The following is a 27509-nucleotide window of genomic DNA, read 5'->3' on the forward strand; positions in this document are numbered from 1 at the left end:
GTGTGGGCATCAGAAAAAAGTGGTTATAGAAGTTATATATATAAAGTTGTTAGGGGCCAATGGGCCATTGAGGTAAAGGTGTCATCTTTTTGCTGCTTGGCATTTGGTTCTCGGGTCCTGCTTGTGATTAGGAAATGTGTATCACTACTTAATGTCTGCAAACTCTTGATACAGAATTAATGCATCTGCATAAAATCATAGTGCTTGCATGGCCAGCACAGATCAGGGTTTATATCAGCAGTAAGTCTCAACACAATTCTTTATTTATTTTTTAGTGTAGGTGAACCCTTACTAACATGAGAGTCTGAAGAAAAGTATCCTGTAACAGAAATGTTTTGAATTCTCACTGTTATATGCTAGAGAGGTACCAACAAATCTGCCTGAAGAGAACTTGTCTTTAAATATATTTGTTTTGTTGCAAATAGTGTGGGAAAGTTAGTTGAGAAGACAGGTGTAAGAAGTTTTTCCTGGATTCTTCAAGTGTCTGTGATTACTACTGATTCAAATTTTTTGTCTTGACCGTCACGTCCGTAATACACCAATAGTTTTTGCTTAATCAGGGAATATGCAAAAAGACTGTGTTCTGTAGGCACATATAAGACATACTGCAAGACACAGGTACTGTATAATTGAGTTATCTTATCTACTGCTTGCCTCAGAAATGCATTAAAGAAATTACTCAGTTACAGAATTAAATTCTCATACCTGCACGTGCAATCTGTAGTATTTTTCTCAGTCTTCAAACCCTGAATTGTTTAGGGGCTGGCTGTGTGAATAATTGCATCTTCCTGCCATGGGATTGAGACTGCCTAGGACTGTTAGCTAGTTTTTTCTTAATCTGAGTAGATGTGAGTTTTCTCACTGAAAGCCTTTTACTTTAGTATTTTGTATTTTCAAGTGGTATGCTTACGTAAGGTGCTGATATATCATCTGCCTTGGTGAGATTTGGATTTGAAAATGTTTTTTGGTCTTTGTTTGTCACTAAAATAATGCCAGCTGTGAAATGTATTTATCTGAAAATACATGTTTTGTGATTAACAAAAATAATCAGTTTTGGGATACTTTTTCTTAATTTTTACAAAAAAAGGTATTTACCCTTAAATAAAAGACAGTAGAAAGGTAAGGTAAAAAAAAAAATGACTTCAAGTAATTATGGTGGAAGCAAGGGTAAAGATTCAAAATTGGAAAACCTGAGATGACAAGGGAAAAGGAATTAAGGTAAAGAACCAACCTGCTGTGCTTTTGCCAGAAATGCTCTTGAGTTTATTAAATAAACTCCTAAATTCTCAAACACTGTAAGCTTAATTGAAAGCAACCCACATTTTAAAAGTAACTCTGTTTTTTAGTGATGTATGTATTTATGTTTTTCAGACTCTCAGTGTTCAGTCTTCAACAAATGGTCAGTTTGTCTCTCCCAGTGATATTCAGCTGAAATGTAATTATTGCAAAAGTTCTTTCTGTTCAAAGCCAGAAGTACTGGAATGGGAGGTAAGGGGAGGTGTTGGTGTTGTTATTACTAGAATGATGATGTGTTTAAAAATTTAAACTTAGAACTCTAGTACAGTTTTTCTAGCTATTTTATAAGGTATTGAAGCTTCTTTAAAAAGTTCAGTTGAAATCTGCCTGGTTCTGTAGAATATCATTTAACTTCAGTGTGGATAAAAGTGAATGTCTTTGTTCATAAGTAGTATCTGTGGAATTTAAAGAAAAATATATTTTCTCAGCTGTAAATCTGAAATCTGCTTTCATCTTCAGTTATTGTAGATATGATAGAGCATTATTACACTTCATTATGAACTGAGAGAAGTATCTAAAGAGGATATGCTAAGTTTGAGTGGCATACTTTCTGTTCAGTGTTTTCATGTGAAATGATGAGTATTTGTAGCACTGTCAGGTTAATTTGGATTTACAAATTTTAGCGTTAGAAGTCATATCCTGATCATGTGTTTGCAGTTCAGTTTACTTTATAAGTTGTCTTAATGGCAATTATTATTTCAAGTTGCACTAGTCAGAATTTAATATTTTATCCATTAACCTTATTCACGATGCTTTGCAACTTTGCGTTTAGAACAAAGTGTATCAGTTCTGCAGCAGAGCATGTTCTGATGATTATAAGAAACTGCACTGCATAGTTACATACTGTGAATACTGTCAAGAAGAGAAAACGCTCCATGAAACAGTGAATTTCTCTGGTATCAAAAGACCCTTTTGCAGTGAAGGTATGTATGTATGTATTTGGTTTGTTTCCTGAGGTACTGGTCATTGTTCTACTGCAGTTGACTTACTTTGTTAATATATAATGTTAAGGTAACAACTCATTCTGTTGTACTTACTTGAGGCTAAATCAGAAGTCTTTTCATTGCTATTACTGAAGCGATTGTACCTGTTATTATTAGTGCATGTACCTTTTAATTTATCTGAGCTGCCTTTAGAGCTTTTCACCACTTATTACGGGTTAAGGGTAGCACTCTTCAGTGTCTGTGTATAAATACATACACATATGTATGCACATTGCATATATACATATGCACAAAAAGTTATACATTCTTTTTTTAAAATGTATGCAGTAGTGCATATACAGCATTAACTGCGCTGATGAACACCAAGCTTTCTCTTCTGTTAGTATTTTCTAAGTTAAGTACCGCATTAGAAGTTCTACGTTGGCTTAGAATGGTTACTTAAGCAATAACTTGAATGATGCCTGTTGATGTGTGTTGGTTACTGCCATGACAATTTGCTTGACTGATTACTTGAGTTTTGAAAAACAAAACAAACTAAAAGGGGACTCTATGGGCCTAGGATTCTTTTAAGTTACATTAAAGCACAGCTTTAATAGAAAAAGCAGAATAGAGTTAACAAGGACCTATCCTTTCCACTTCTGGTGAGCTCTCCTTTGATACTGGTATTTAATCATGATCTTAGATGTTTAACTACAGGTTTGGATGAGCTATCACTCACAAATATGGTGAATATTTTTTTCTTTAGTTATAAGAACAGCATTTTCCATGTCATTTGATAAGACCTGTGGAAGATCTCTGCTTTCAGGCAGATTAAATAGCAGATGTGCCAGCTTACTTGTAGGAGGATCCTGCTAAGCTGGAGAGGGTTGGAACGCAGGGCTGGAGGTAGGCTTTCCTCCATGCCATTCCCTTACAACTCGGGACTCTGCAATCTTTTCTTTCTGAAGAATGTTCTGGACTGTGAAGTGATAGCTGGAGAGTAAAAAACGGGCAAATTAAGGCCCAGCCTCACAGTGTATTGTTGCATCGCTCAGCAACCTCTAGCTAGGAACTGTTCCTGTGAATGAAACAATTCCACAGAATACATTCAAACAAGAGCAAGATGCTTTTCTGGAGATTAAAGTATATGGTTGTATTAGTGTGAACATTTGCAACTCGCTCATTTTAAAACCTGGTGGCTGTTACAAGGAAATGAGTAGTATTCATAATGCCAGCTATGCCATTACTAGTTCTGTATGAGGAGGCTTGAAGTAAGTGAGGACTTGTTTCCTATTGGAAAATTTGAGGAAGAAAAGAAATAAAAACAGTCTCTCCTGTGTAAATATAGATACTAAGTGGGGGGAATCTGTTGCCAGATGTCGTAGTGTGGGTCTTGAGTTTGCGGGTGCTGGACTGCCAACTCAAGAGCAAATACTGTATTTATGAGGGTGAGTATGCAAAATGTTACCATATAGACAAAGTTTATCAGCTTACTGTGATGATCTGAACCACTGAGTAATAGAGAGAGGATAGTCAAAAGCACCATTAAATAGATTGTAACTTGAATAAATACAGTGCATACCTGCCAGCTGTAGGTGAGGTGTACTTTGTGATGCATATGACAAAGAGCTGTATGTGTTCCTGTTGCAAATAAACCAGTGACCTGGACAGAAATTCTGAAGGAACCCTAGACCATTTATTTTGAAGGAAAACCATCAGTTGTCATCAATGGCTGCAGAAATAGTGCAATCCAAGAATTAATAGTGCTTAGATCTGATGTGGGAAAGAGAGGGCCAGGACTTTTGGTGGACTGAGTGGAGGTCAACAAATAGAAGTTCCATCATCAGACATGATAGATTTTTCTTCCCCCTTTTCCAGGCACCTAAACATAACCAATCTGTCCTTAATTTCAAAGCCTTTTTCCAGATACATGTCCAACTGTTTGTGAAATAACAAAACCAGTACAAGTACCAAATGCTTGCTGGATATGGAGGCCATTCTGGTTTTAATATTGCAAAATGTTCAAGGAACCTCACCAACACAGATTATATTTTTGAGCGTGCAATTATTCTTCATCAGAAGACAATGTAATCACAATTTGAGAAGGAATAGCCAAAGGTACTCAGTGAAAAAAATTGCTGGCATTTTTGGAAGAAATTGAACTCTCAAGGAAAAATGCAGGGAATTTTCAGGGGAGTGTTTAGAAAAGGCTCCTAGATAAAATCAGAAGTTAAATATGTGTTGAAATTTCTGCAAGTGTACTTACACGTTCGTCTTCGTGCAAACTGAGGGGAAAGCATATATAAGATCAACCACAAATATCTCTTAACTGCTTCCAGCTGCCCAGCTGGAGTACTGAAGATGTCGTCATTGCTCCCATTCTTTATACCTGAGGGGTTTTTTTCACACATGCATATACAGTATATATTTACACACAAACCCTGGAACTCACATTAAAGCCTCTTGGATCAGTATTTCTGTGCGATTTTGTTCCAACTCTGTTTCTTTATATGTTTCTCTTGAGACACTTAAAAATACGTTAAGGGAGTAGCTGAAACCTCCATTACAGTAAGGTGTAATTAGAACTGACATAGATTTTGTGCTAAAGATGGTTATTAATTCTTTCATGGAGTATAGTATGTTTTTTCTGGTTTTGTCCAAAAATCAGATGCTATGTGGGGAATGAACAACCTGAATGGACTAGATGTAAGAGTTTAAACTTTTCCCCTGGTGCTGAGGCTTTGGAAATTGAACTGTCCTGGTGTTTTGCCTCTAGAATGCTACATTCCAAAATATCTGTATCTAAATTGAATAAGATACATATTATGTATGCTAAAGTAAGAAGTAGCTTGTGGATTTTTGTGTATGCATAGTTGCATGAGTGACAATTGAGGATAGGCTGTACAAGTTTTTAATCCTGAGGAAATCTTCAAGTTACTGGATTTGGGGGTTTTGGGAAGAGGAGTTTGTTTTGGTTTTGTTATTCCTTCTGAGAGTCTGGCAGAACAAATCAGTTTTTGGCAATCCAGCAATGAAACTATTTTATGATGAGTATCACCATAATTTTATTTTACTTGTAGACTTAGTTAATTCATCTTTCCAGTAGAACTAAGTGCTATGACTTAAACAACACAGGCTTAATAATTTTATAATGCAAATTTTAATAACACTGATTCATATCTGGTAGTCTGCTTCTAGGCAGGAGAAGGTCATTAAGCTGTGGAGTAACTCAGTTATCTGATGCTTGGGAATTCTTTTCAAATGGATAATACAGATAATAGACAGCTGTGAAACTAGCAACTGTACTATCACCTTGATAGCATGCTAATAACTTCTTGGGAATTACAGCTTCTGCAAATGAAACTCAGTGTAGACATTGAGTTTTCTCTGAAAACGTCTCTGATGTTTCATCTAAGTAGGGATAACCTCGTTTAAAACACTGTAAAGCCAATAAGTGGAAAAATAAATTTAGGAAATCGATTAATTGTACCTTCCTCTAGGAAAGGAGTGTATATTCAGTTAAAGCATTATAGATTTTAGGTTGGGACTTTTCCAACCACTATTGCACAGTGGATTGTTTGGTAAAGTATACTATGATATTATTAGTTGATGAATTTTTAGATTTACATGAAAATATTACAGATACTGAGATAGCCTAAACGTGTGTGTTAAATTTTATACAGATGCTTACATATCAGTGTTTCACAATCAATTAGGTTACCACCTCATATTTATACCAATTCCTTTTGTTATTAGAAACAGCAAAAAAAAAAATTTAAAAACTGACATGTGATATGAAGTATTGCTAAGACTTAGTTATAGTTGCTGGGCTTCTCTGTTGGGTGGGCCAAGGAAGAGTTGGTGCACTGGCCCTGCCGTGCTGAGCTGCTGTCTCCCTCTAGACGAAGGGAGTTGCCATCAAGCCTGCATGAATCTCTTTGTTCGTGATGTTTGGTCTCATTATTTTTAAAGTGAGAGCTACAGAAACTGTTTAAACACAACTTTTTTAATAGTTTACATTAGCAACTATCTGTTTTAGAGACACCGATACTGCTTTTAAATCAAAATGTACAGAATTTGGCCTAGCATACAGAAATTTTTGAAGACAGTACAAAATCACTGTTTTACACACTCGTGGATTTGTGCTTCACAGAGTTGTTATGTCCCTTTCTACAGCTCTTGATAGAGGCCTACCATGTTGAAATAACTTGTTCTTTCTATGGTGCTGAGTTTGGTTTTGCTCATGACCACTTCTTTTGGCAGTGTCCCTCGAGATAAATTCTAACCTGAAATGTCAGTTTCCTTGTGGCTTTCATTTGAAGTTTTATTTGGTGCCGAGTTGGGATATCCTGGCAAAAGGAGACAAGTGAAAAGCAGAACATGTCTTAAATACTACAAAATGCGTTGTCTGTAAAAATGGTCTTTCACAATTGCAAGAGTCACATTGTTACTGCAGGAAGATATTCCTTTCTCACAAATTGGGTTAGTAGAAAAGTAGCAGTGAATGTTGGAGGGATTTAGAGGTGCCTGGGCTCTTCTGAGACACTATGACCTCCTTTGACTGCTATGGACAGAAGTTACAGTGGGACGTCCCTGGCATCCCTTTGAGCCAGGGCAGTTTTCTTCAGGGAACTCTGATGGCACAGCACAGTTATTCAGGCCATGTAATCTGATTAAGTAGTCTGGTTTTAAATCTTGGAACTGCAGATGACTATTCCAAACAAATTTTGTTACTGTAAAAGCTAAAATAATCTTTTTTGCTTATAAAAATGAGTTAAGGCAAAAGGGACAGCATATTCAATTCTGAAAAGTCACTTGGGAAATATTTAACAGGCTCCCTTGCTACAGAAGCACCAAGTGAAGGCTCTTGACTATGCTGAAGGAAAGCATAGTTCTGCACCTCCTAGATAAATGCACATGGAAGAGCTGGACAGTTGGTTCTTGTAGTATTCTGCTTGTGGAGTAGTCTCATTGTAGATGTAGTTTCCAATTAGTGCTTTTTGGATGCATCTCTTCTGAAATTACTTGACAGTTTTAACTTGTTAACCTGGATGTTGACATTTCTGACAGTGTTCTTGTAGTTGAGAAATGGAAAGATAGAACTATGCTGTGGAAGAGATTATGTGTATCTTCCTTCTGTCTGTAGAGGGAGAACATTGATAGTGTTCAGGCAACATCATTTAAATTTTCTGTACATGTATTGAGTCTTAAAATTTTTGTTTTTCTTTCTGGAGAGATAATTTGTAATAGGGTAAATATCAAGTGAAATCCTGTGCATTGTTCAACACCAGTGGTCCTTGTTAGATTATCATTCTTCAGTGTTAATTCCACTGTTGTATCTTTTAAAGAGGTTTGAGATACTTTTTAAAGAAAAGACAGCACTGGCTGTTGCAGATAAGGGGTGATGCAATTTAACATGCTGGGATTATGAGCACAGAAAGAAGAAAGCTTATAAAGATGCTTCTTACTAACCTGAAAGAATAATCAACTTGAAAAGATTTAAGAATAAGCAAAACATGAGTAACTGGATTGGAGTAGGAAGAAGGAGAATGGAAGGAGATAGTAACCTAATATGAGGAAATACTAGGATAAACTGAGGTTGTATGAAAGTTGGATTGAATAATAATAAAAGGTTCTTAAAGTGAAGACAGGGAAGGAAGGGATGTACACAGCTTCTCTTTACACTGAGAGGGTCGGGTCTACTTTAACAGTAATCCAAGCAGAACCCAGAATTAGGATACATTGCATCTGTTTTCCTAAAAATAATGATGTTTATTATGAATCCAGAGACAGTAGGTGATAGCAGTGTGGGTATGGAAGAGGTTTTGCGTGCAAATCAGTACAGAGGGAGATACAGCAGAACGATCTGGGTGGAACATAGCTCCAGAAATCTTCTGAGATGTAGCTTCGATGCTACAGGCCTGTTGTTATTCTTCTCTAAAACAGGTAACAGTTGAAGTTACTACAAGATGAGAGAACAGCAAGTCTTGCATGGTCCTTGAAGGACAAAGGTAGATTAGTAAGGACAGCCTTTCAGAGGTAAAAAAACTAACTGCTTTTAGGATGGAACAGTTACTTTCTATAAAAGATACTATTCCCTGTGGTAAAAAGGGACTGGTGTTGAGGACTCAGGATTGTTCCTGCTTCAGCATTCCTTTTTACGCAGCTACGCAGTGTAGAAATGTTCTGAACTTCCTGTCATTCAGGTAGGTGGTGCTGGTAGAATAGGATCGTGTTCTTAGGAGCTTGCTTGCACTGGGTCTGCAGTCAGTCAAGTGAAGCAGGTTTTCTGCTGTGGACAACTCTGCAGGGCTGAACCTGGTAGTTTTTGGATCTTCCAAGAGAAAGGAAGTTCTCCTAACCTGGAGCTCCCCTGAGGTACAGGTTTTGAGGAACTGCCTGGGTGTTGTCTTGCCAGCAGTATTCTCTTGCATGTGTTTAGATTGTTGTCTTCTCTCTGCCATTTATGTGGGGAACCAAAATTCAGGGGTCTTAAGGGATAGGTTTTGTGTTGGGTTTTGCTTGGAAGCCAGAATTCTAATAGCATAATTAAGGATATGTTAAGATAGCAGATGCTCACCTACATGTTTTTTGTTTGCTTCAGATTTTGAGTTGGAGATACTTCTGAAAATGGTCCTTAGGGGTCTTTCTGAGACAGCCAACTCGTGGGATGATGTTAGAACTTTGAAAAAGACTGTAATTAAAGGCTGGTGTAGCTTGAGCCAAATAAACTGTGCTTATACTTTTCTTGAAAGTAAGAGCTGTTTTCTCTCAGAGTTACTTTAAAGCAGTAGAGGTTTCCATCTGATCACACTGTAACTTGGGGGTCTGGTGCTGTATCAGAAATCTTGAGGGACTTAGGATTTTTCTCGGATCCTTTTGTTCGAAATGTTGGGACTGTCAGCTGTTTGTTTTAGGCAGTGCTTATACTCATGAACCCCAAGTCCCCAGGGGAGTTAGGTTGAACAAACCCTCAGGATCTTAGTGTTGATATTAGAAAGGTCAGACAACCTTTTTGTATTACTCATCCAGAATGTGCTGTAAATCAAAGCTCACTTCATGGTCACATCTACAAAGCTAGCATGGGTGTTACTGTTAATGTTGATTCTGGATTTCTCTTGAGCAAAAGAAGACCAAGTTGTTTGAGCTTAGAATCTGTTTTGCCAAAGGCAAATAACTTTTTCCTTACAAAGAAAGTCTTACTCTTTTAGTCCAAACCCATAGCATTGTAATAAAAATGTGTATCTTGGATTGCAGACTACTAAGGACCTAAGAAAGGCATTTTGGTTGCTCTTTGTTTGAAGTCACAAAATCTTGAAGCTAAACTAAGTTTTCCCTGGCCCTATAGATTAAGTTACCTATAACAAACACATAAAAGAGTTTCAGACAAATCTGTAGATTTTTGCTCATGATGTTGCAAAAGAAAGTCTTTGGACTTCTGCTTTAGCACTCTTCAGGGTTATAACAGTCTCCCGTCAACATCTGAAGTTTTATAAAAATGGATTTTTTTATCTTCTGTAGAGGCCTCCTTCAGCAAGAAGCCCTGCAGTCAGTGATCTATAAAAAAACCCCCATCTTTTCCAAGCATTTAGGTCTTAAGGGCTGGAATTTTTGACTTTTTGTTTCCCCTTACTTAATGTTCACAGATCATTATTTTCCATGAGTTACAGAGATGTGGGAGATGTTTGACTGTAGTGTGGAAAATTTCTTACCTGATAACTTTTTTTAATAAAACAGCAGCATCATCTTCAAGTTTACTTCCTGTAGTTCAGCAGCCAAGAAGAATGTAATTTTTGTCCATTCCTTTTTGTAAACTATTTAGCCAAGTGGACATAGGTTGCCTGGTTGGTAGTAGAGGAGTACTACTAGTCTGTAGTCTTGAAAGGGTGATGCAGCGTTGGGTGGCTTTTCTAAGAGACAGCTGAAGAGGAGGATGCATTGTGGTACTAAGATATCTCTGGATTTTAAAGAAGTGGGAAGAATATGATGCTCCATGCAATAATGAGAGATACAGCCAGCAGGAAAAAATACTGGCGAGAAGTTTTGCTTTTAATTGGTACTTTTAACTAATAACTTGCACACACTGTTATCTTTAGGATTATTTCCTTCAAAGCAATGTATTTAAAGTCCAAATCAGTTGCACTGTAAGGATAGTTGCTGGATATGCCAGTTTCCATCTGTGCTAGTAATTTTCTTTATTCTGTTGTTAGAGAACCAGATATAGAATTTAAAAGAAAAAACCCAAAGAACAAACAAAAAAACCACCCCAACAAAACCACTTTAAAACTGATTAGCTACAGTGTCTTATTTGTGCAATATTCTATAATTGTCTGTTTTGACATTACTAACAAATTGCTTGTTGCATTGCAAGGTAAAGTTCCTCAATAACCTTTTGTTTTTGGAAGATTCAGTCTGCTGCATCTTCCATTTGCATTCATGTGCCTTTAGTGATTTAAAAATAGTATCTCAGTTTCACACATATGAATTCTTCTCTAATAGACAACAGCAGAAGTCACATAATTGAAATTACTGAATATATTACAGTATTTTTATATTCTGTATGGCAGAGGAAGTACAGCATATATGTTCCATACTGACTTTCATAACTTACCAGAAGTACAGAGGTCTGCGTCTGTTAGATTATATATATATGCCCCAGCAGAGCGGACACTTGGAAGACTTGAGTTTTGGTCTTGGGTGATACTGTGATATTTGGTAGATCATAAAAACAGGTGCAGTACCTTAGATTAAAGGTCTGTGTAAATGTTATCTTGTCCTTCCAGTGTTTGATACAGACAGTTATTTCATCTTCTCATTCCGTTCTCTCCTGTAAAATTAGGACAGTTACAGGGGTGTGTAGTATATGATCTAGGCCTCAGCTGAATAGGCGCTGGATTTGAGGTAGTTTAAATACAATATATTCTGAAATTGTCTATATAATAGCTACAATATTAGCCTTTTAATGCATTTAACATGTTAGAATGTCTTTTCTAAATTGCTTGAGGGACGATCAGATCATGGAAGAATATAGCTGTCATTATGGCAACCTTGAAATTATGACTGCATAGTAAATGAAAAAAACAAAAAACCCCCCAAAAAACCCCACCCCAAAACAACCAAAAACCACACCAACACAAAACAACAGCCAACCAAAACCAAAATAATGAACACCTCCACCCCATCCCAGTGCGAAAAAAAAAAGATAATTTACATACAAACTCTTCACAAATTTCATGTGTAATTTCCTGTCATTGCATAATTCTCACTACTGACCATTGCTTGCTTTATAGTTACATTTTTAAAGAAATGCCTCAGTTCTTAGGTCATCTTGTGCATATTAGTGTTCTTAAATATTAATGAGTTAAGTGGTTTGTTGCATTCATATAAATAAGGGTAGTCATAAAATTAAGTTGATACATGAAGATAGGTATTCTTTAGTAGATAGTGTTGTCTGGATCTCTAGCATTTTGAGAATGTGTAACTGAGCCATGTAACTCCAAGTCAATGCTTTTGCATGGGTCTGTATAAAAAGAAAATGATGTATTTTTGTCCTGACTGTTTATTCAGGGATTTGATAAACAAAGATTCAGCGTAGGGTTTTTGAAAAAGATGCAGGCATCACAGGAAACCATAGAATTGTGTAGAGAAGGTATTCGGGTAAAAATGTCTTGAAATGTAGTCTAACTGTGCAACCTGAATTTGTCTGAAGCCCCAATTGTTAGCTGTCGTTGTATTCATTTAATTTTCGATTTAACTCTTAACTGTGATATCTCTCTGTAAAAATTACTTTGTTCCTAATGTTTAAAATCTGTTTCCAGGCTGCAAGCTGCTATATAAACAAGACTTTGCAAGACGGTTAGGACTGAGATGTGTTACTTGTAATTACTGCTCACAGCTGTGCAAAAAGGGAGCAACTAAGGAACTTGATCGTGTAGTGAGAGATTTCTGCAGTGAAGAGTGCTGTAAAAAATTTCAGGACTGGTACTACAAGGCAAGTAACTCAGAATTTTTGACGAGAGCTCCACAATTAAAAAAACCGAAAATGCACATGTGAGGATATCTCAAGGACTGTGCAGCAAATATGGCTTACTTCAGCAAAGCATTTGCTATAGAATAAGCAAATGTATTAATTTCATCACTTGAGTTTCTGTAGATCTTAGAGTAGCATTTCTGTCATCTGATTTTATTAATTCGTTTGGCAAGGAAGTCTTGAGTTAGAGAAAAACAGGCAATTACTATGTATATTTGTTACTTTACAATTCCGATTTTTTCTCAGTTAATACCACATTTTTCTTGTCAAAACTTCTTAAATGTGTATTCAGAATGTTGAAAACACTGTTAGTAGCATCTGGATACCTTGAGTTCACTGACGTTAGTGGAGTTTTTCTTGCTCCTGTTTTTGCCTCCTTTTTTGCCTCTTCCCTTCTCCCACAGTTTGAACTGCAGAGGCTTTGATTGTTCAGTATTTCCCAATGGAAAGGATGCCAAAGGAAAAAGAAGGACCAAATGGATTTCTAATAAAAGTTTAAGTCAAACAGATGGCATCTATTTCTGGGTCTCTGGATGCCTAACTGCTTTGTGAAGCACAACCAGCAAAGACTTCACTATAAGAGGTTTTTTGTTTACATTTTTTGAAAGGAAAAGATGAAATTGGACTGGGTTTAACCTGCGATTAATGCCATGGATAAAATATTTGATCTCTGGTGTGAACGTCCTGGAAAGCTACACTGATAATTTCAAAACAAGAACTACACTGTGGATGCAATTGCAAAAAAAAGACAGTACAAAATTCATCACCACCAAAACTCTGCACACAGCCTGGAAGGCAGTAAAAAGCTTGAAATGTTAGAGGGCTAGATACAAGTCCTGTAATTCAAGATGATCTACCTACCGTAAAAGAACTGAATATGAAGACAGATATTTTGGAATGTCTCGTTCCAGAAATGTTACAGCCAAACATTGTAAATTCTTTATTTTGAATAATGTATGTAGGGTCCTGTTAGACATTCCTAAAAGAAAACTACTGAAGATCACAGTGTGTTTCTTTTGTCTCACATGAAAACAGGGTGACAAAGCTTGGCTGCAAAGTTCTTAACTAAAATATTAACTTCATACAATAATATTTTATCTATCTATATGCCTTAAAACTTAGAGTGTGGGAGAAATCTATCCCTGTGAAAAAAGTGCCTTCTGATAGAGAACTTAAAATCTTTGGTGTGCTTTAGAAATCTTTTGGTCATTCAGCAAAGAATGTAGTCTGGAGGTGTGCATAGCAAACTACTTTCATGTACCTAAGCTTCTGTGGAAGCTTGTACTGTGATTCAGCTTTGAGAACCACTTGAAAACTCAGACTTCAGATTATCCTGATTCATGGGATAAGATAATAACTGGCCCGTGAAGTCTCCTTAAATGCTGTTGGTACTGTGTTACAGGAAAATTAGATCTGATGTCATAAAAAGGCAATTTAAACAGATTTGCTGGAAACTATTGACTTTTGATACTTTTGATGATGCTGAAATGTTAGATATTTCTACTTTTTGAACCTTACACTTGCTAGTGGAACTAGTGTTCCTTTATGAAGAATTGTTGATTGTAATTTTTTTCAAGTGCTTCTTAAAGCTTTAATGTAATTGAGTTTTGTTTATAAAAGCTTGAGATTTATTACATGGGAAAGACATAGAATAGGTTTTGGGAAATTGTCTTTTGCTAAAATTCTCTTTTTTATTTCTTTACATCCTTGCTGGTTACTTCTCCTACTTTATAAAAGTCAGTCCAGATACCTTAGATTTGGTAGTGCATTGTTAGCTCATATTCTTACCTAGCCAAAATAGACAATGATCAAAACATAGGAAGACAAAATAGATAAGGACCATTCTCTGAATTTGTACTTCATTAGCTGTTTTGTCTGTTAGCTTCTTAAAAGAATAGTTACATATGTATGAGCTTTGTCTCATTTATGCAATGTTCAGTGTTACTTTGGAGTTTCAATGAATGTATACATTAAGAGAAATAAGTAGTAATAACCTAGCAATGTTTTAACATCATCATTGTGTTCATTAAACAAGTGTTTGTCTCCATCTTCTTTGTCTACTTTTTTTTATGGACACATCTTTCTCATGTAGTGTTATCTGAAAAACATTGTAACCTTTTAAAATAATCAAGTATTATGGGAGCACTTCCCTGAATGCCAAAATTCGCTTCTCAGAAAGTCGAAAGAAGTTAGCAATGGTAGAAGCAACAACTTATCTAGAAGTATTGAAAGTTCATTAGACTTACTTAGATAAGAGTCCTTTAAATCTTAATATGAGGCAGTGGAATGTAAAAGAACAGTTTTAGTCCTGATCGTCTGTTGGGCAACCGCTGCAGTTGGTGCCAAGTTCTGAGGAAATTTCTGCTCCAAGGGGTCCATGCACCTCTGAGACAAGAGGCAAGATTTTGGGTGTCTTGAGGTTAGCTCCCTGAGTTTTTAGTGCTCCTCCTGTAAACTTGCATGCAGCGGTTTGAATGTTAATCCAGAAAATGCCTGGGAAATGTCAGTATAAATCTTCTAGTAGCCTGATGTTTGATGAGAGTTTGAATCGTTTGACGTTATATTAGAGCACTGAAATTACCTTGAAAAAGAGTATACAGTTCTGAGAACAGCACAGAAATCTGTTTCTTTAAATATACATTGAGAAACATTGATGACAGTACTACAGCTGAAGTGCACCCAGGTCATTTGAGGCTACAGTGGAGAATTGATTAGACTCGGCATGTGCAGTGATGACTCTCTATTCAGTGGCGGTCAGGTGTCTTCAGCAAAGACTAAGGAGGAGGTGGGGAACTACAGTCTGAGGCAAAGAAAAATTATCGTGGCTGGTGAGCTCAGCAGTAATTGCCAGCAGTGGTAAAATTTGAAAGTGCAGCCAGCATTAATCAAAATGGTAAAGACAGCAAGACAGCCTTGTGGAATTTCTCTTGGCGGAATTCAGCCGTTCTCTAGTTAGCCATCTCAGCCTCCAGTAAGTACTCTTTCCAGAACAGTTGGTCTCCTTTCTCTTATAATCACTCGCTTTCTGGGAACAACCTTTGTTTCCTATTTACTGTAGTTGAAACTGGAATAGACAGCTAAGATTGAGTCAAGTTAATAGCAGTCCAAAGCCATTGGAAAACATAAGGAACAGGTGATGGAAGGATTAAAAATGTAAACAAAAGCCCCACATACGAAAATTTTGTTCTTTAACCCAAATTTGGGGCAAACATTAGTGATTTATACTAATCGCCGTGCCCATTTGAACATGTTGAAGTAATGGGAAAAGTAATGTACCAAAAAGTAGTGCTGAGTGGCAAAGGACTTCTGTGCAGTGCAAGCACAGCAAGCAGAGATGGGCTTTCTGGAACACAGAGACAAGCAGACTTGAAGGCAGATATTTTGTAGATTCAATTAACATTTAGTGCCAGTATCCCAGGAAGACAAATGAAAAGAGGAAGGAGGGTGGGAGGGAAGGAAAGGAAGGAAGGATCATGTCACAAAAATCATTAATTCATTTTCACTTTCAATAAATTTGATGGTCAGGGAAGTGGGTGAGTAAGAAGGTAGCAGGAAATTTCAGTGCATGGAAGGGTATATAACATTGACTCTAAGCATCATTATGGAAATAGTAGAATTAAAGTGTAGCAAATGTAGAGGTGAGAAGTGAAGCGTCACTATAGAAGAATCTCAGGCTTCCTGAGGAATAGTAATTTCCATGTGGAAGCAAACCAATTTTTTTTTTCACCTAAATAACTTAGTAGAAGCCCAGGAAAGACAATAATATACTTATTCAAGAGCCTAAATGTAAAAGCAAACCAGGGGAGGGAGAGAACAGTTGCAGGAATCAGAGAATCACAGAATAGTTGGGTTGGAAGGGATCTTAAAAGGCTGCCTAATCCCAACACCTCTGCAATGAGCAGGGACATCTTCAATGAGATCAGGTTCCTTGGAGTCCCATCCAACCTCACCTTAAAAGTTTCCCTATCTATAACCTCTCTGGGCAACATGTTCCAGTGTTTCACCCTCATTCTAAAAAAACTTCTTTCTTCTATCTAATCTATGTTGACCCTCCAATTTAAAACCATTTCTCCTTGTCCTATCACAACAGGCCCTGCTGTAGGAAGGCTGTAGTTGCTGGATTTGACAAGATTTGACCCCTTTTTCTTTCTTTGAAGGAGAGAAAAATGAGCAGAAAGTGGTGCTTTGATAGTCAAGCAGCGTGCAGCAGGTCAGAATAGATGGGCTTTTCTGTACGTGAGTCAGCTGTCGTTCTTAATCAGTGTTAGGTGGGTTTGAGATTTAAATTTAGATTGAATTATACTTCTTTTTTTCTACTGGTATTTCAGTCTTTTGGTGGCTTTGGAAGTTGCATTTGCCTTAAAGGTGTGAATTCACAGCTTTCCTGAACTGATTAAATCTAGACTATTTTGGCAACACTCTACATTTTATCTTCTTCCTTTCCAAGAATACAACTTACTTGCTCTTTTGTCCCACTGAGATGATCTGCAAAAGGAACTGTGGATCAGCATCAGTGGAAAGTCCAAGTGACAAGTATAACAAAAATTGGGGATAAAGCGGTGCTGTAAGGTCTCTGACCTTGTGTGCCTTACAGGTACATAAGTGCTGCTGCTACCTGCACAGAAAAGAGGGAGGAGAATTACCTGCTCTTCCAGGGCCACCTGGTGCTTAGTGTGAGGTGATCTTGAAGCTGCAGCTTTAATTGCTCCCAATTTAAAGCTGGTTATACTGTTAGAGACAAGTCTCTCTATGTATCATCTTTAAATACTTGAAAATTACAACTGAGAGTTTCTTACACTGCCAGAGGATGGCACACTGTTCAAATACAGAGCAGGAACTAAACATTGAATTATTTTTAAAATTTGAACTAATTGGCCTGTTCATACTTTTCTGGAGTCACAAAAACTACAGTTGGACTTTGTTTTGTTTTTTGTTGTTTTTTAAGCCATCAGAGCCTTGTGCATAACTGCAATGTTGTGTATGGTTTTATGTATTAATGTTTTATGTTGCATATATTATAACTTCCCTCTTTCTCTCCTGGCTGTATTATTAGCTGGCTTACTTTGGATTCCTGAGCATCTTTAAAGCTTTTAATTTTTTAAGGTCTGCTTTAGGATGGAGGTTGCAAACAATACCGAGGCAAGCTGTAGTGCAAACCATTATTTGCTTACTTAAAGATGTGAAATTGAGGCTACTACTGTTCAGATAATAATTTACAGCATGGAAGATAAAATGCAGTAGAATCTATTTTGGAGAAAAACAATGTCTGTCTTAGTGATGCCTCATGAAAATAATATGCAAGCTGATGAAAGATATATTACTTAAACATTAGAGTTTCAAGTTACATGCTAACTAAATTTTGGGGAGTCCTCTTTTTTTGAGAGGAATTGATGTTTATAAGTCATAGAGAAACTTGGATGAACTAAAGAATTGGAATCTAAAATTGGTGCCAAACTACTAAAATAACAGAAATATAACAAATATTTACGATGATTGATACCTAGAGAAGCGATTCTTTTGGTGACTTTTTAAACTTTTTAAAACTTTTGATTTTTTTTTTAAACAAAACCTGCCAGATTTTGGAAGGAGAAAAAACAACTTGTATTTACCCTCGGTTCAATAAAAATCATTAAAGAGTCTGTCACTTTCTGCTCTTGTTTTGCAGAAGGCTTCAATCAAATTAATTAAAATTGATGCACAAAATTCTTTTTTTGATGACTGTTTAGAAAGGAGGTGGTTGTTTTTTTTTTTTACATAGTGACAAATTAATAGAACAAAGCAGATTTATTCTGGGTGCTAACCCCCAGCAAACAATTGGAGAAAAGGTAGCTTAACTATTGTACATGAGTGAGGCTTAACTGTGGAGTGGTACTTAATCCTCAGTACTCTTAAAAATGTAGCCTTTTAAAATGTAAAAATAATTTTTTCCCAAGGCCTGTTTAAAAATGTGCAACTCTTCCTTTGCATTAAGGCTGTACGGTGTGACTGTTGTAAGTCTCAAGGAGCCCTCAAAGAGAAGGTGCAGTGGCGCGGCGAGATGAAACATTTCTGCGATCAGCACTGCTTGCTCCGCTTCTACTGTCAGCAGAACGAACCCAATCTGGCCACCCAGAAAGGACCCGAGAACCTGCACTATGGTATGTGCTGCTTTAGGGCTGAGAAGTGTCAAAGCAGATGCTTCATTTAAAGGAAAAATTGAAAGCTGCATGGATTATTTATTTGTCATAATAAACTGCATTAGAGATTATCCTTTTCTGTGTTATCATCAGAGGCAGCATTGAGCTGTTCTGCGTTAAGTGTAATTTTAGTGCTGTATCATCATGGGAACAGAAGATGTTTTCCTCTTTCACTGTCCTCCAGTTTGTCATTACTTGCTCTGTGGAAGCACTTCTCAAAATGCCTTTTGGTCACAGAGAACAGATAAATGGACTAGGAATTTAAAAAAATAAATACATTAAAGGGAATTAAAGGAAATAAGTGAAATGGAAATGGAATGAGAATAGAATGAAAGTATCTAGATAAGAGGAATACATTGCTTTTTTTTCCTTTCTGTTGGCAATAGGTACTGTGTAAATTTGCTGATGGGCACTGAATACGTGTTTGTGTGGTTTAAATGGCACGTCAGGCAAAGTTCAAATAAACCAGCTTTTAAATTAATGCAATTATGGCAACTCAGCTTCTTTGTATAGCCTTTTTATACCTGAACATTTTGGTGTTTACTTTTCTGAAAGAGGCTGTATTCACATCTGGCTAGAGCATTGATTTAGCATTTGCCTTTGTGTAAGGCTCAATACCGGAGTAGGAAGATGTCCATGAAGGAAAAGTTTTGTGTGCACTTCTCACCTGCAGTATGATACTAATGAGTTCTCTTGATTTAATCTTACATTGGTGACAGGTGTTATCTTGAGTTGCTTACTGAAATTTGCTTTGATTTTGAAAAAGGGAAAAAAAATTCTAAAAGTGTTTCCTTGTACTTTTAGATCAGGGCTGTCAAACCCCCCGGACAAAAATAACAGTAAGTACATATATTTAACACACTCACATATCTAGCTCTATCTCTCTCTCTCTTTCTCTATATATACCAAACATAATTAGATGTACTTAGAATGTGACATCCCATTGAATTAGAGGGATGCCATTAAAAACCAAAAATTACTGTCTTTGAATGATCCTAAGCTAAATTTATGAAGCTGTTTAGTCTTTTTCACATGTAGTTGAAATAAAAATTTCAAATATTCATACTTACTTTTCAGTGTCTTCTGGGAAACTAAATCATCAGCCATGTGTTCTACATCTGCTGTGCATATAAATGTTGCTTAAAAGTTAATCAGCAAACCATGTGTCTTACTCACGTTTCAACCTACTACATGTTTAGTCTGATTAGGTGTATTTATTGAGTATAGAAAGGGAAGAGAATTTCACTGTCCAGTTGGAATATTAAGGTGGTAGCTCAGCTTTAAAAAGCTGAAAATAAGTCTTGAGGTCTTAAATTTTATCCTTCCCAAGAGTAGAATTCTCTAGGTGCTCAAGGTCTGATTGACTTTGCTGTAGAGTAGGGAAGCATAACCTTTTGCAGGATTGCTGTCTGGAAGGGTGAGGATCATCAGTGGAGCCTTCATTCTGAATTTCAGTTTTTCTCAGCATGTCAAAAATACCACTATTAATATTGTTTCCAGTTAGCTTAGTGTATTTTGATTCAAACTTAGTTTTGATTTGATTTGTTTGTTGCATGGAAGGTCTCAGAGACTTGCCTTTTAAATGCAAATAGGCATTAAATATAAATCTTAGATTTAAGTGGAAATTTTTTGGTGACAATACAAATGTATTTATGAAAAACACAGAAAATAAAATTTGGTAGGTAACTAGAAACATCAGACAAGCTAAGCTGTCATGTTAAAAACTTTTAGTATTTTGTGTTTCATGATGTTAATTCAATCCATAAATTTTTAAAGATTGTGTCAAAGCTATGTGTGATAAGGTATTCTTTAATATATTTTAGAGAGTGTACACCTGGTAGAGCATATTGGTGTTCTTGGGACTGGGCTTTCTTTCTGTATCTCAAAGGACATACGGGGCTAGTCTTCCTACATATGACCAAATAAAACCAAGAGTTTGTTTCTCAAAAACGGTTCTAAAAGAGTTACTAGGGTACAAAAACCATGTCTGGAGCAAGAGGGTTTTTTACTTCTTGACTGTAAGGACTCAGTTTGAACATTATGGGGTGTTCCCAGGTATTCGTTGTCACTGTTGTAGAGACAGCAGGGGGAGCTCGAAGTTCATACTTTAGGTACTAATCAAGTGTTTAGAGAATTTTTATTCAGAAATATGTTAAAAAAAAAAGTGATCTTTCAACTATGGCATAATTCAAGAAGGTTAGGTCTTGAGCCTAAAGTTTGTTAATGCTGCTCATAACGAACTCTTTTTACAGCTAAAATTACTTTGTGTATTACAAAATTGCTTAAGTGGCACTTTCACCTAAACAAGAATGTACATTTAGAGTACCTTCAATTAAAAAAAAAAAAAAGAGAGAGAGAAAAAAAAAGGAAAAGAGCCAGAAGTGCTAGCCCCGAGTAAAGTACAACTCCTGTTATGATCCTGGCAGTGGCAGCTCAATACTAGGAATGTGGAATAGCTTGCAATTACAGAATAGTAGTTGGTGCTGTTGTGCTTCTGTGAGCTTCCTCTTCAGTATCTCATTTATGGAAAGTATCAGCTGATACATTAAGTCAAGAACTTTGTGTTGGAATCAGTGTGGTGCAGCATCACCTTCTCTTATTTGCTTGTGTGCAGGGCTCAGCTCCACCACCTTCTCCAACACCTAACAGAGAAATGAAGAACAAGGCAGTTCTTTGCAAGCCTTTGACAATGACGAAAGCCACATACTGTAAACCTCATATGCAGACAAAATCTTGTCAGACAGGTAACTCCTGAACTGTGCTAGAACTAATTTCTTCATTGCAGCTTTTTCTTAACTGTTACTGTCTTTTAACATATTTCAAATATTCTGATTTTCTTTTTCACTAAATGACAGGTGTAAAACATATTTAAATACCTGGCAGTATTGCCTTTTTCCTTTTTCTTTTAGTAGAAGATGAGTGGAAAAAAGAGTATGTCCCAGTGCCTATTCCTGTACCAGTCTACATTCCGGTGCCTATGAACATGTATAGTCAAAATGTTCCTGTTCCTACCACAGTTCCAGTCCCTGTAAGTGAGACTTCAACTTCATTTTAAAATTGGCATCCCTTCACATGCATGTGTGGGACCACCTTGTGTTGCTGGCTGTTCTCCTTCTGGTCCCTCTAAAGGATTACAGGATGCTGCAGCGCTAATTACTGAAAAAGCATTAGAATCTGACAGTGTCACTTAATTCCCTGATTGTTCTTTAGGACCTGTCTGCCTGCTTCCAGTGTGAAAATCTTGTGCTGCTGAACTTTCTAGGAACAGTTCTGAGTGATACTTCTGTGTTTGCTGAAAATGCTAAATAAGCCTTTAACAGCAAGATTTGTTCTGGTAATAAGGAGCTGAAAAGTTTGTGTTGGGGAAGGATGGCAGAGTGGGATAAACAGTAGGAAAAAGGCAAAGGAAAAAATCCCAAAACGTGAACCTTGTGGCAGCAAAAGAAAATAACCCTTAAGTTTAATTTGTTATCACTTACGTACTTAAGTTTGTCCAAATGGTGAAAAAAACCCCTGATTTCCTAAAATTCCATGTTTCACAAACAAGCTACTAAAACAAGATGCTGATTTGTCCAAACTGTTAGTCTGAGGTTATAATCAGACAGGTTGGAAGTTTCCTTACACATTCTTTCTTTGACCAGCTATATTTTGTCTTTTTTTTCCCCCTATGTCCTTTCCTGCTTTCCCTTCTGTTCTTAGCTCCTTCATATTGAGTTTTTAACCTGTCAGCATTTTTTGTTAGCTCACACTGGAGTGATTTGTTTCTAATCTGTATCAACTCTGTCTTTCAGACGTGGAGTATAGATCTTTTTTTGTTTGTTGGTTGGTTGGTTTGTTGTGGCATTTTTTCTTTTCTAATTATCTCTGCCTCCCTGTCTGCACAGGTGCCAGTTCCAGTTTTTTTGCCCACTACTCTGGATAGCACTGAGAAAATCCTTGCAGCAATAGAAGAGCTGAGGGGAAAAGTGCCCTCAGATCCTCTGGAAGCTGAACTACTGAACTTGTCAGGGGTGGTACCTGAACATGCCGGAAAAGCTGACACTTCCGATGTGGCCAGTGAGTTTCCTGATGAGTTTTTTGACTATTTGGAGTGCTGGGGGACATGTGTGAAAAGGAGGATTGAGTTTGTTTTTTAATTCTAGGGAAAGTTCTAGTACAACAGTGCTGTCATTGAGGTCTTATATTAAGTTGCATTGTGCTTTATAACCTCAGATGGCAATTAAGTACCTCACAGCCACTTGATTAATCCCCTCACACCTGGTGAAGAGACTTGGGAAAAAAAGTAAACCTTGTGAGTCAAGACCAGTTTAATAATTGAAACAAAATAAAATATAATACTACTAATACTAGTAAATACAAGTAAAAGAGGGGAGGGAGAGGAATAAAGCACAAGAAAACTAAGTGATGCACCATATAGGTGCTCACCACCCACTGACCCTTGCCCAGCCTGTTTCTGAGCAGCAATTGCTGGTTCCCAGCCAGCTTCCCCCAGTTTATATATAAACTGAGCATGGCATTGTGTGGTGTGGGATACCCCTTTGGACACTTCAGCTCAACTCTTCTGGACATGCTCCCGCTCAGCTTCTTGTGCACCTGCTCTCTGGCAAAGTGTGGCAAACTGAAAAGCCTATGATTTAGAGTAAGCACTAGTGAGCACAGCCAACACATTATTCTCGTAATAATTTATATCTGAAGATCAAAAAGTCCCACATACTTTGTAGTTATAGTTTCTCAGTGCCCATGTCTCTTTGCTCTTCTTCCCTGGCTCGGCCTGCCCAAATCTTCAAGTCTCTTCTGTATCTTTCCAGGAAAATTTGCCTTCACTCAGGTGTAATTTGGAAGGTATTTTCCAAGCTCTTTCAACAGATTTCTGCAAGGTTGTTGACAAATTACATGAATTTACACTTTGTGCCTGGTATACAGGAGGCCAGTGGAGCTGCAGTCCCAGGAGGCTTACTGTATTCCAATCTATTGCCATTCTCCTACTAAAACTGCACATTTCTGCTAGCACTGCAAGGTTGTCATTTTCAGTTCCTTGCTCTCTTTTGTGAAGTACAGCTAGCTAAAGGAGCAGATGTATGGGATCAGAGCTTGCTCGCTTGCAGAAGACTGAATGTGGAGAAATCAGTGTTTGCCAGAAGTTGGAGAGAGGTCAAGCTTTGTTTCTCCCTGCCTGCATGCCTTATTTGAGAAACAGATCCTACAAAAGCAGACTTGAAAGTCTGTTCTGTTGTGACAGGATCAGGTAGGAAAATAGATAGTCAGGTTTGTCAAGCTTTTTTGAGTTTTGGGATTGGTTGATACGATCCAGCTTCACCAGTATTTGATTTTCTATATATGTGCTTTGCTGACTCACCTTAATGGAGAGTAACGATGGGCTAGTAAGTCTCTTTTATGTTTGAAGGAAATCAGATGGGAGAAGTAAATCTGAGATCCCAAGAACAAGAAAATGTAGTGAGCAGAACAATCAGTTTTATAACAACTCAGCTTATAAAGTTGTAAGTCTGCACCATTTGGCTAACCCATGTGTTGGTTATAATAATGAGGTTTTTTCCTTTTTATTTTTAAACAGGTGGCATAGTTGAGTCAAATCTACTAAACTCAGAAACAGAGTCACGGACAAGCTTGCCTGATGTTCCATATGAGCCAGACCTTGATATTGAAATAGACTTTCCAAGAGGTAATTCTTCTGTGATGTTAGTAAATACTATGACTCTGTGGATAGCCATTGAACCTTGTTTAATCATCCTTTCAGAGGAGCTTTGCTTGATTGCAGGATCCACTTGACTGACTGTTAGGTAAAACTTTGCCATGCCTTTGTAAGATGGGGGACTTCTGAATTAGTTCTTCCATCTTTCTAAATACAGTATTTGAAACACTGCAAAGAAAAGGAGAAGTTAACCTTTCACAAAGAACTTGACTGCATCATTTGGGTTGAACATGGATTTAGGAAAGTTATTTTGAAGGCTCAAGGACTTGGATAGCATATGAAGAATGAATGCATTCTTCAGTCACCAGGTATTTTCATGGTTTAGAGAACAAATTACTAAAGGGTCAGTTTCCCACTCAAGTTTGTTAGAAAATTGCAAGTTGGCATGCTGCACACCACTTGTGTTTTACCTTTTAATATCTTGTTAATGTCCCTATCTGCATTTGAAACAGTAGCATAATTTGAATTAGGAAAAAAATCACAACTTTGAGACCTTTCTTGAAAGAAACTCTTGATGCTATATAGTACAATTTCTACCACTCTACAGAATGCAGGGAACAGTGTCTGTTTCCTTACACCATACCCTAGTCAATCCAAGATCCAAGAAAGCTTCTGGCTGTAGGTACTGCCCCTCTTGACATAGCTTCTCTCGGACACACGACTCTCTTACCTCGCCTGGGTAGGTTCTGTAGGAGCTGACAGGCTCCTTTTGTGCTGTGTTGTAGATAGCTGCAGTAGATGCCCAGAGTGGGTTTCTCAGTTTACTTTATGCCTAATTTAAAGAGAAAGCCTGCAGGTTAGTCTGACCTTAGTCTTGGGAAGTTTACTAGTCAGATGCATACTAGGTTTTTAACCCACTTTATAAGTGAGGCTGGGTACATGAGGAAGAAAAACCATAGAAGAAAAGAAATAAGCAAGTTGGAGTAGTAAGTAGCAGCAGTCTGTAAGAAAGAAGCATTGATTACACTGAAGTGCTTCTGAGATAAGATTCTTTGTGGTATCAGGAGAAGTGCTGCTTTTGAGTCTGGGGCAGAGTTCTGAAATCTCTGTGTGTAAGTGCTAGTTCATCTGCACCAGTTGGAAAGCTATCCTGAGAAATAAGGTGGTGAAATCAGATTATCAGAAGAACATTCAATTTTGAGTGAAAACATTGTTTGATGGCTAAACGAGGGTTGAACCATCTTCAATAAAGTAAACAAAAGTGGGACTTGAAACATTAAATCCATTCATATGTTGTCTCATTCCTCAGCGTTGCCTGAAATAGAGTCCTCAATCCTACCCCTGAAATGTTAAAAAAAGAATATTTGGACGTACTGCCATACATCTGCTTACCAAACTTAACTGTAATATCCATCGTGAGCTAGACCTCTACCACTTGTATAAATATAGACTAAAACCAGTTTCTTTGAAGGAGCTTGCCTTCTGATTCTTAATGTTTTAAACCAAGGGTAATGTGCTACATGAAATAACAAAACATGAATAGAAATAATCTAAATACATGAACAGAACTGCATGTACTAAGTTAATGTGTATTTTGTCCAGTCATAGCTGCTCGTTCTCACTGTACCTTAAAATTCTTGATACCAAAGACAGCCTGGGCAGAAAACATTATGTAAGAGTCTACAGTAAGAGATGCTGCCGTAGCTACTTAAGATAATAGTTGAAATGTTGAGTGTCGTGTCCTCTAACACTTACTTAGAAATAAACTATTTGACAGCTTTGTCTTACAGTTTGGCAGCTTTGTCTTACTTTGAATATAAGAATAGGTTTGTTTCCTCGTACCAAAATCCAGTCTTTAGTTGTGTTTATATGTGTGCCTTTGTGGATGCCTTATGTTAAGGCACACCGATATAGTTAATTTGTTTTTATCAAAGCAGTGTTATTTAAAAGACATTTAGAAATAAGTTTCTGTTAATGTATTTTCAGCAACTGAGGAGCTTGATACAGAAAATGAGTTTTTGTTACCTCCTGTTTTGGTGAAGAATATGAGGAACAGCCAAGGCCTCGGTCCAAAAAGAAGGTAATTTTTTCATGCTATTAAAAAATATCAAGAATAACACAAAATTTATGTAGGAAAAATGTTTGTGGATTTTTTTTAGTTCTCCTACTGATTTACAGCGTGTTACTGTCTACTCATACCTGATATCCTATCTTTATGACATAAAACGATACATTTCAAATAATAAAATTATTTCAGTGGTTTGTCTGTTGCAGATAACTGTTGGATTTGATAGGAGTGTGATTTGTAAATTATGATCCTATTTTTGCTTCACAGTGACAGAATTGTTGATGGAATGTGGCACTGTGTATATACCTACTGTACTCTTAACAATGCTTTTCTACCTTCTACTTTGAACAAAGATGTCTTGGTTTAATTTGATAGTAAGATGGAAAAACATTACCATGGTTTATAATGGGAGCCATAGCATTTCCTTTATAAAAGAGTTTAAAAAATTTATTTGGTTGTATTTTTCCCGGATTTTATTTTTAGTCAATCTTAGTTTAGACATTGCATAGCAATTAGCCACAGTCTTTTATTTAGAAGGACACTACCAAGAAATAGTTTCCTATGCCTGGCACAAAGCTGAAGTGGTTTTGTTCCAATAACTGAGCAGATACTGCAGCTTTAAAAAAACCAGTCAGCTTCTAGTAAAGCTTTCTAATAATAAATGTGTCCTTCTAGTATCAAATCTGGAGTCTTAAGATTTCACTATTATCCACTGGACATTATCCACATATCCACTGCTGGGCCTGCTTTAATCTGGGACCAGTGCTGGCCCTCCCACTGGTGGGTTCTTTTGAGCCTACGAGTGGAGCCTGTGACACAGACTTGCAGCATCTTTTGTTCCCTGCACATTAACACGATGAAATTGTGTGAATGCCCTGAGGTTCAGTGTGCCCTTTGGCCTGCAGCTGGCTGTGCTAGGTTCTGTGTCCCTGCTGGTGGGGCTGCTGGCAGCGTTAACCTCTGTGTTCCGACGGCAGGGCGTGAAGAGGAAGGCCGTGTCGGAGTACCAGTCGCACGATGACAGCTCTGAAAACTCCGAGTGCAGCTTTCCCTTCAAATACGCCTACGGGGTAAATGCATGGAAGCACTGGGTAAAGTCTCGGTATTTAGATGAAGAGCTTCCGGAATTAGAGGAACTGAAATCAAGTAAGTATTTCCAAAAGTCTCACATCCAGATTCCTGCGTGCAAGGGAAAACTGCCGTACGCGTGTGATTCTCAGCTGGAATTTTTGATAGAATTTTTCTCATGTCCCTAATGTTCCCACCATGACTGATATTATTTTACCACAGAGTTGACAAAGTCTTTTTTTTCTAGTTTTCCCTATTTGGTTCAAAATGCTGGGTCTCACACTTCTCACGAAAGCTA

The 27509-nt window shown here is 37.2% G+C and overlaps 1 protein-coding gene across 1 annotated transcript in view; it reads left to right on the forward strand.

The window, feature by feature from the left end:
* Positions 1-27509, forward strand: part of ZMYM2 (zinc finger MYM-type containing 2) — an 87201-nt gene that overhangs the window by 47497 nt on the left and 12195 nt on the right. The window contains 12 exon segments of the mRNA XM_032099359.1: positions 1372-1488; positions 2069-2219; positions 12038-12210; positions 18221-18386; positions 19230-19264; positions 21040-21169; positions 21335-21453; positions 22310-22481; positions 23998-24105; positions 26062-26103; positions 26106-26155; positions 27121-27289. Coding sequence (XP_031955250.1) covers positions 1372-1488; positions 2069-2219; positions 12038-12210; positions 18221-18386; positions 19230-19264; positions 21040-21169; positions 21335-21453; positions 22310-22481; positions 23998-24105; positions 26062-26103; positions 26106-26155; positions 27121-27289 — 1432 coding nt within the window.

This window comes from Corvus moneduloides, chromosome 2, assembly GCF_009650955.1.
Source record: "Corvus moneduloides isolate bCorMon1 chromosome 2, bCorMon1.pri, whole genome shotgun sequence".
Lineage (NCBI taxonomy): Eukaryota > Metazoa > Chordata > Aves > Passeriformes > Corvidae > Corvus > Corvus moneduloides.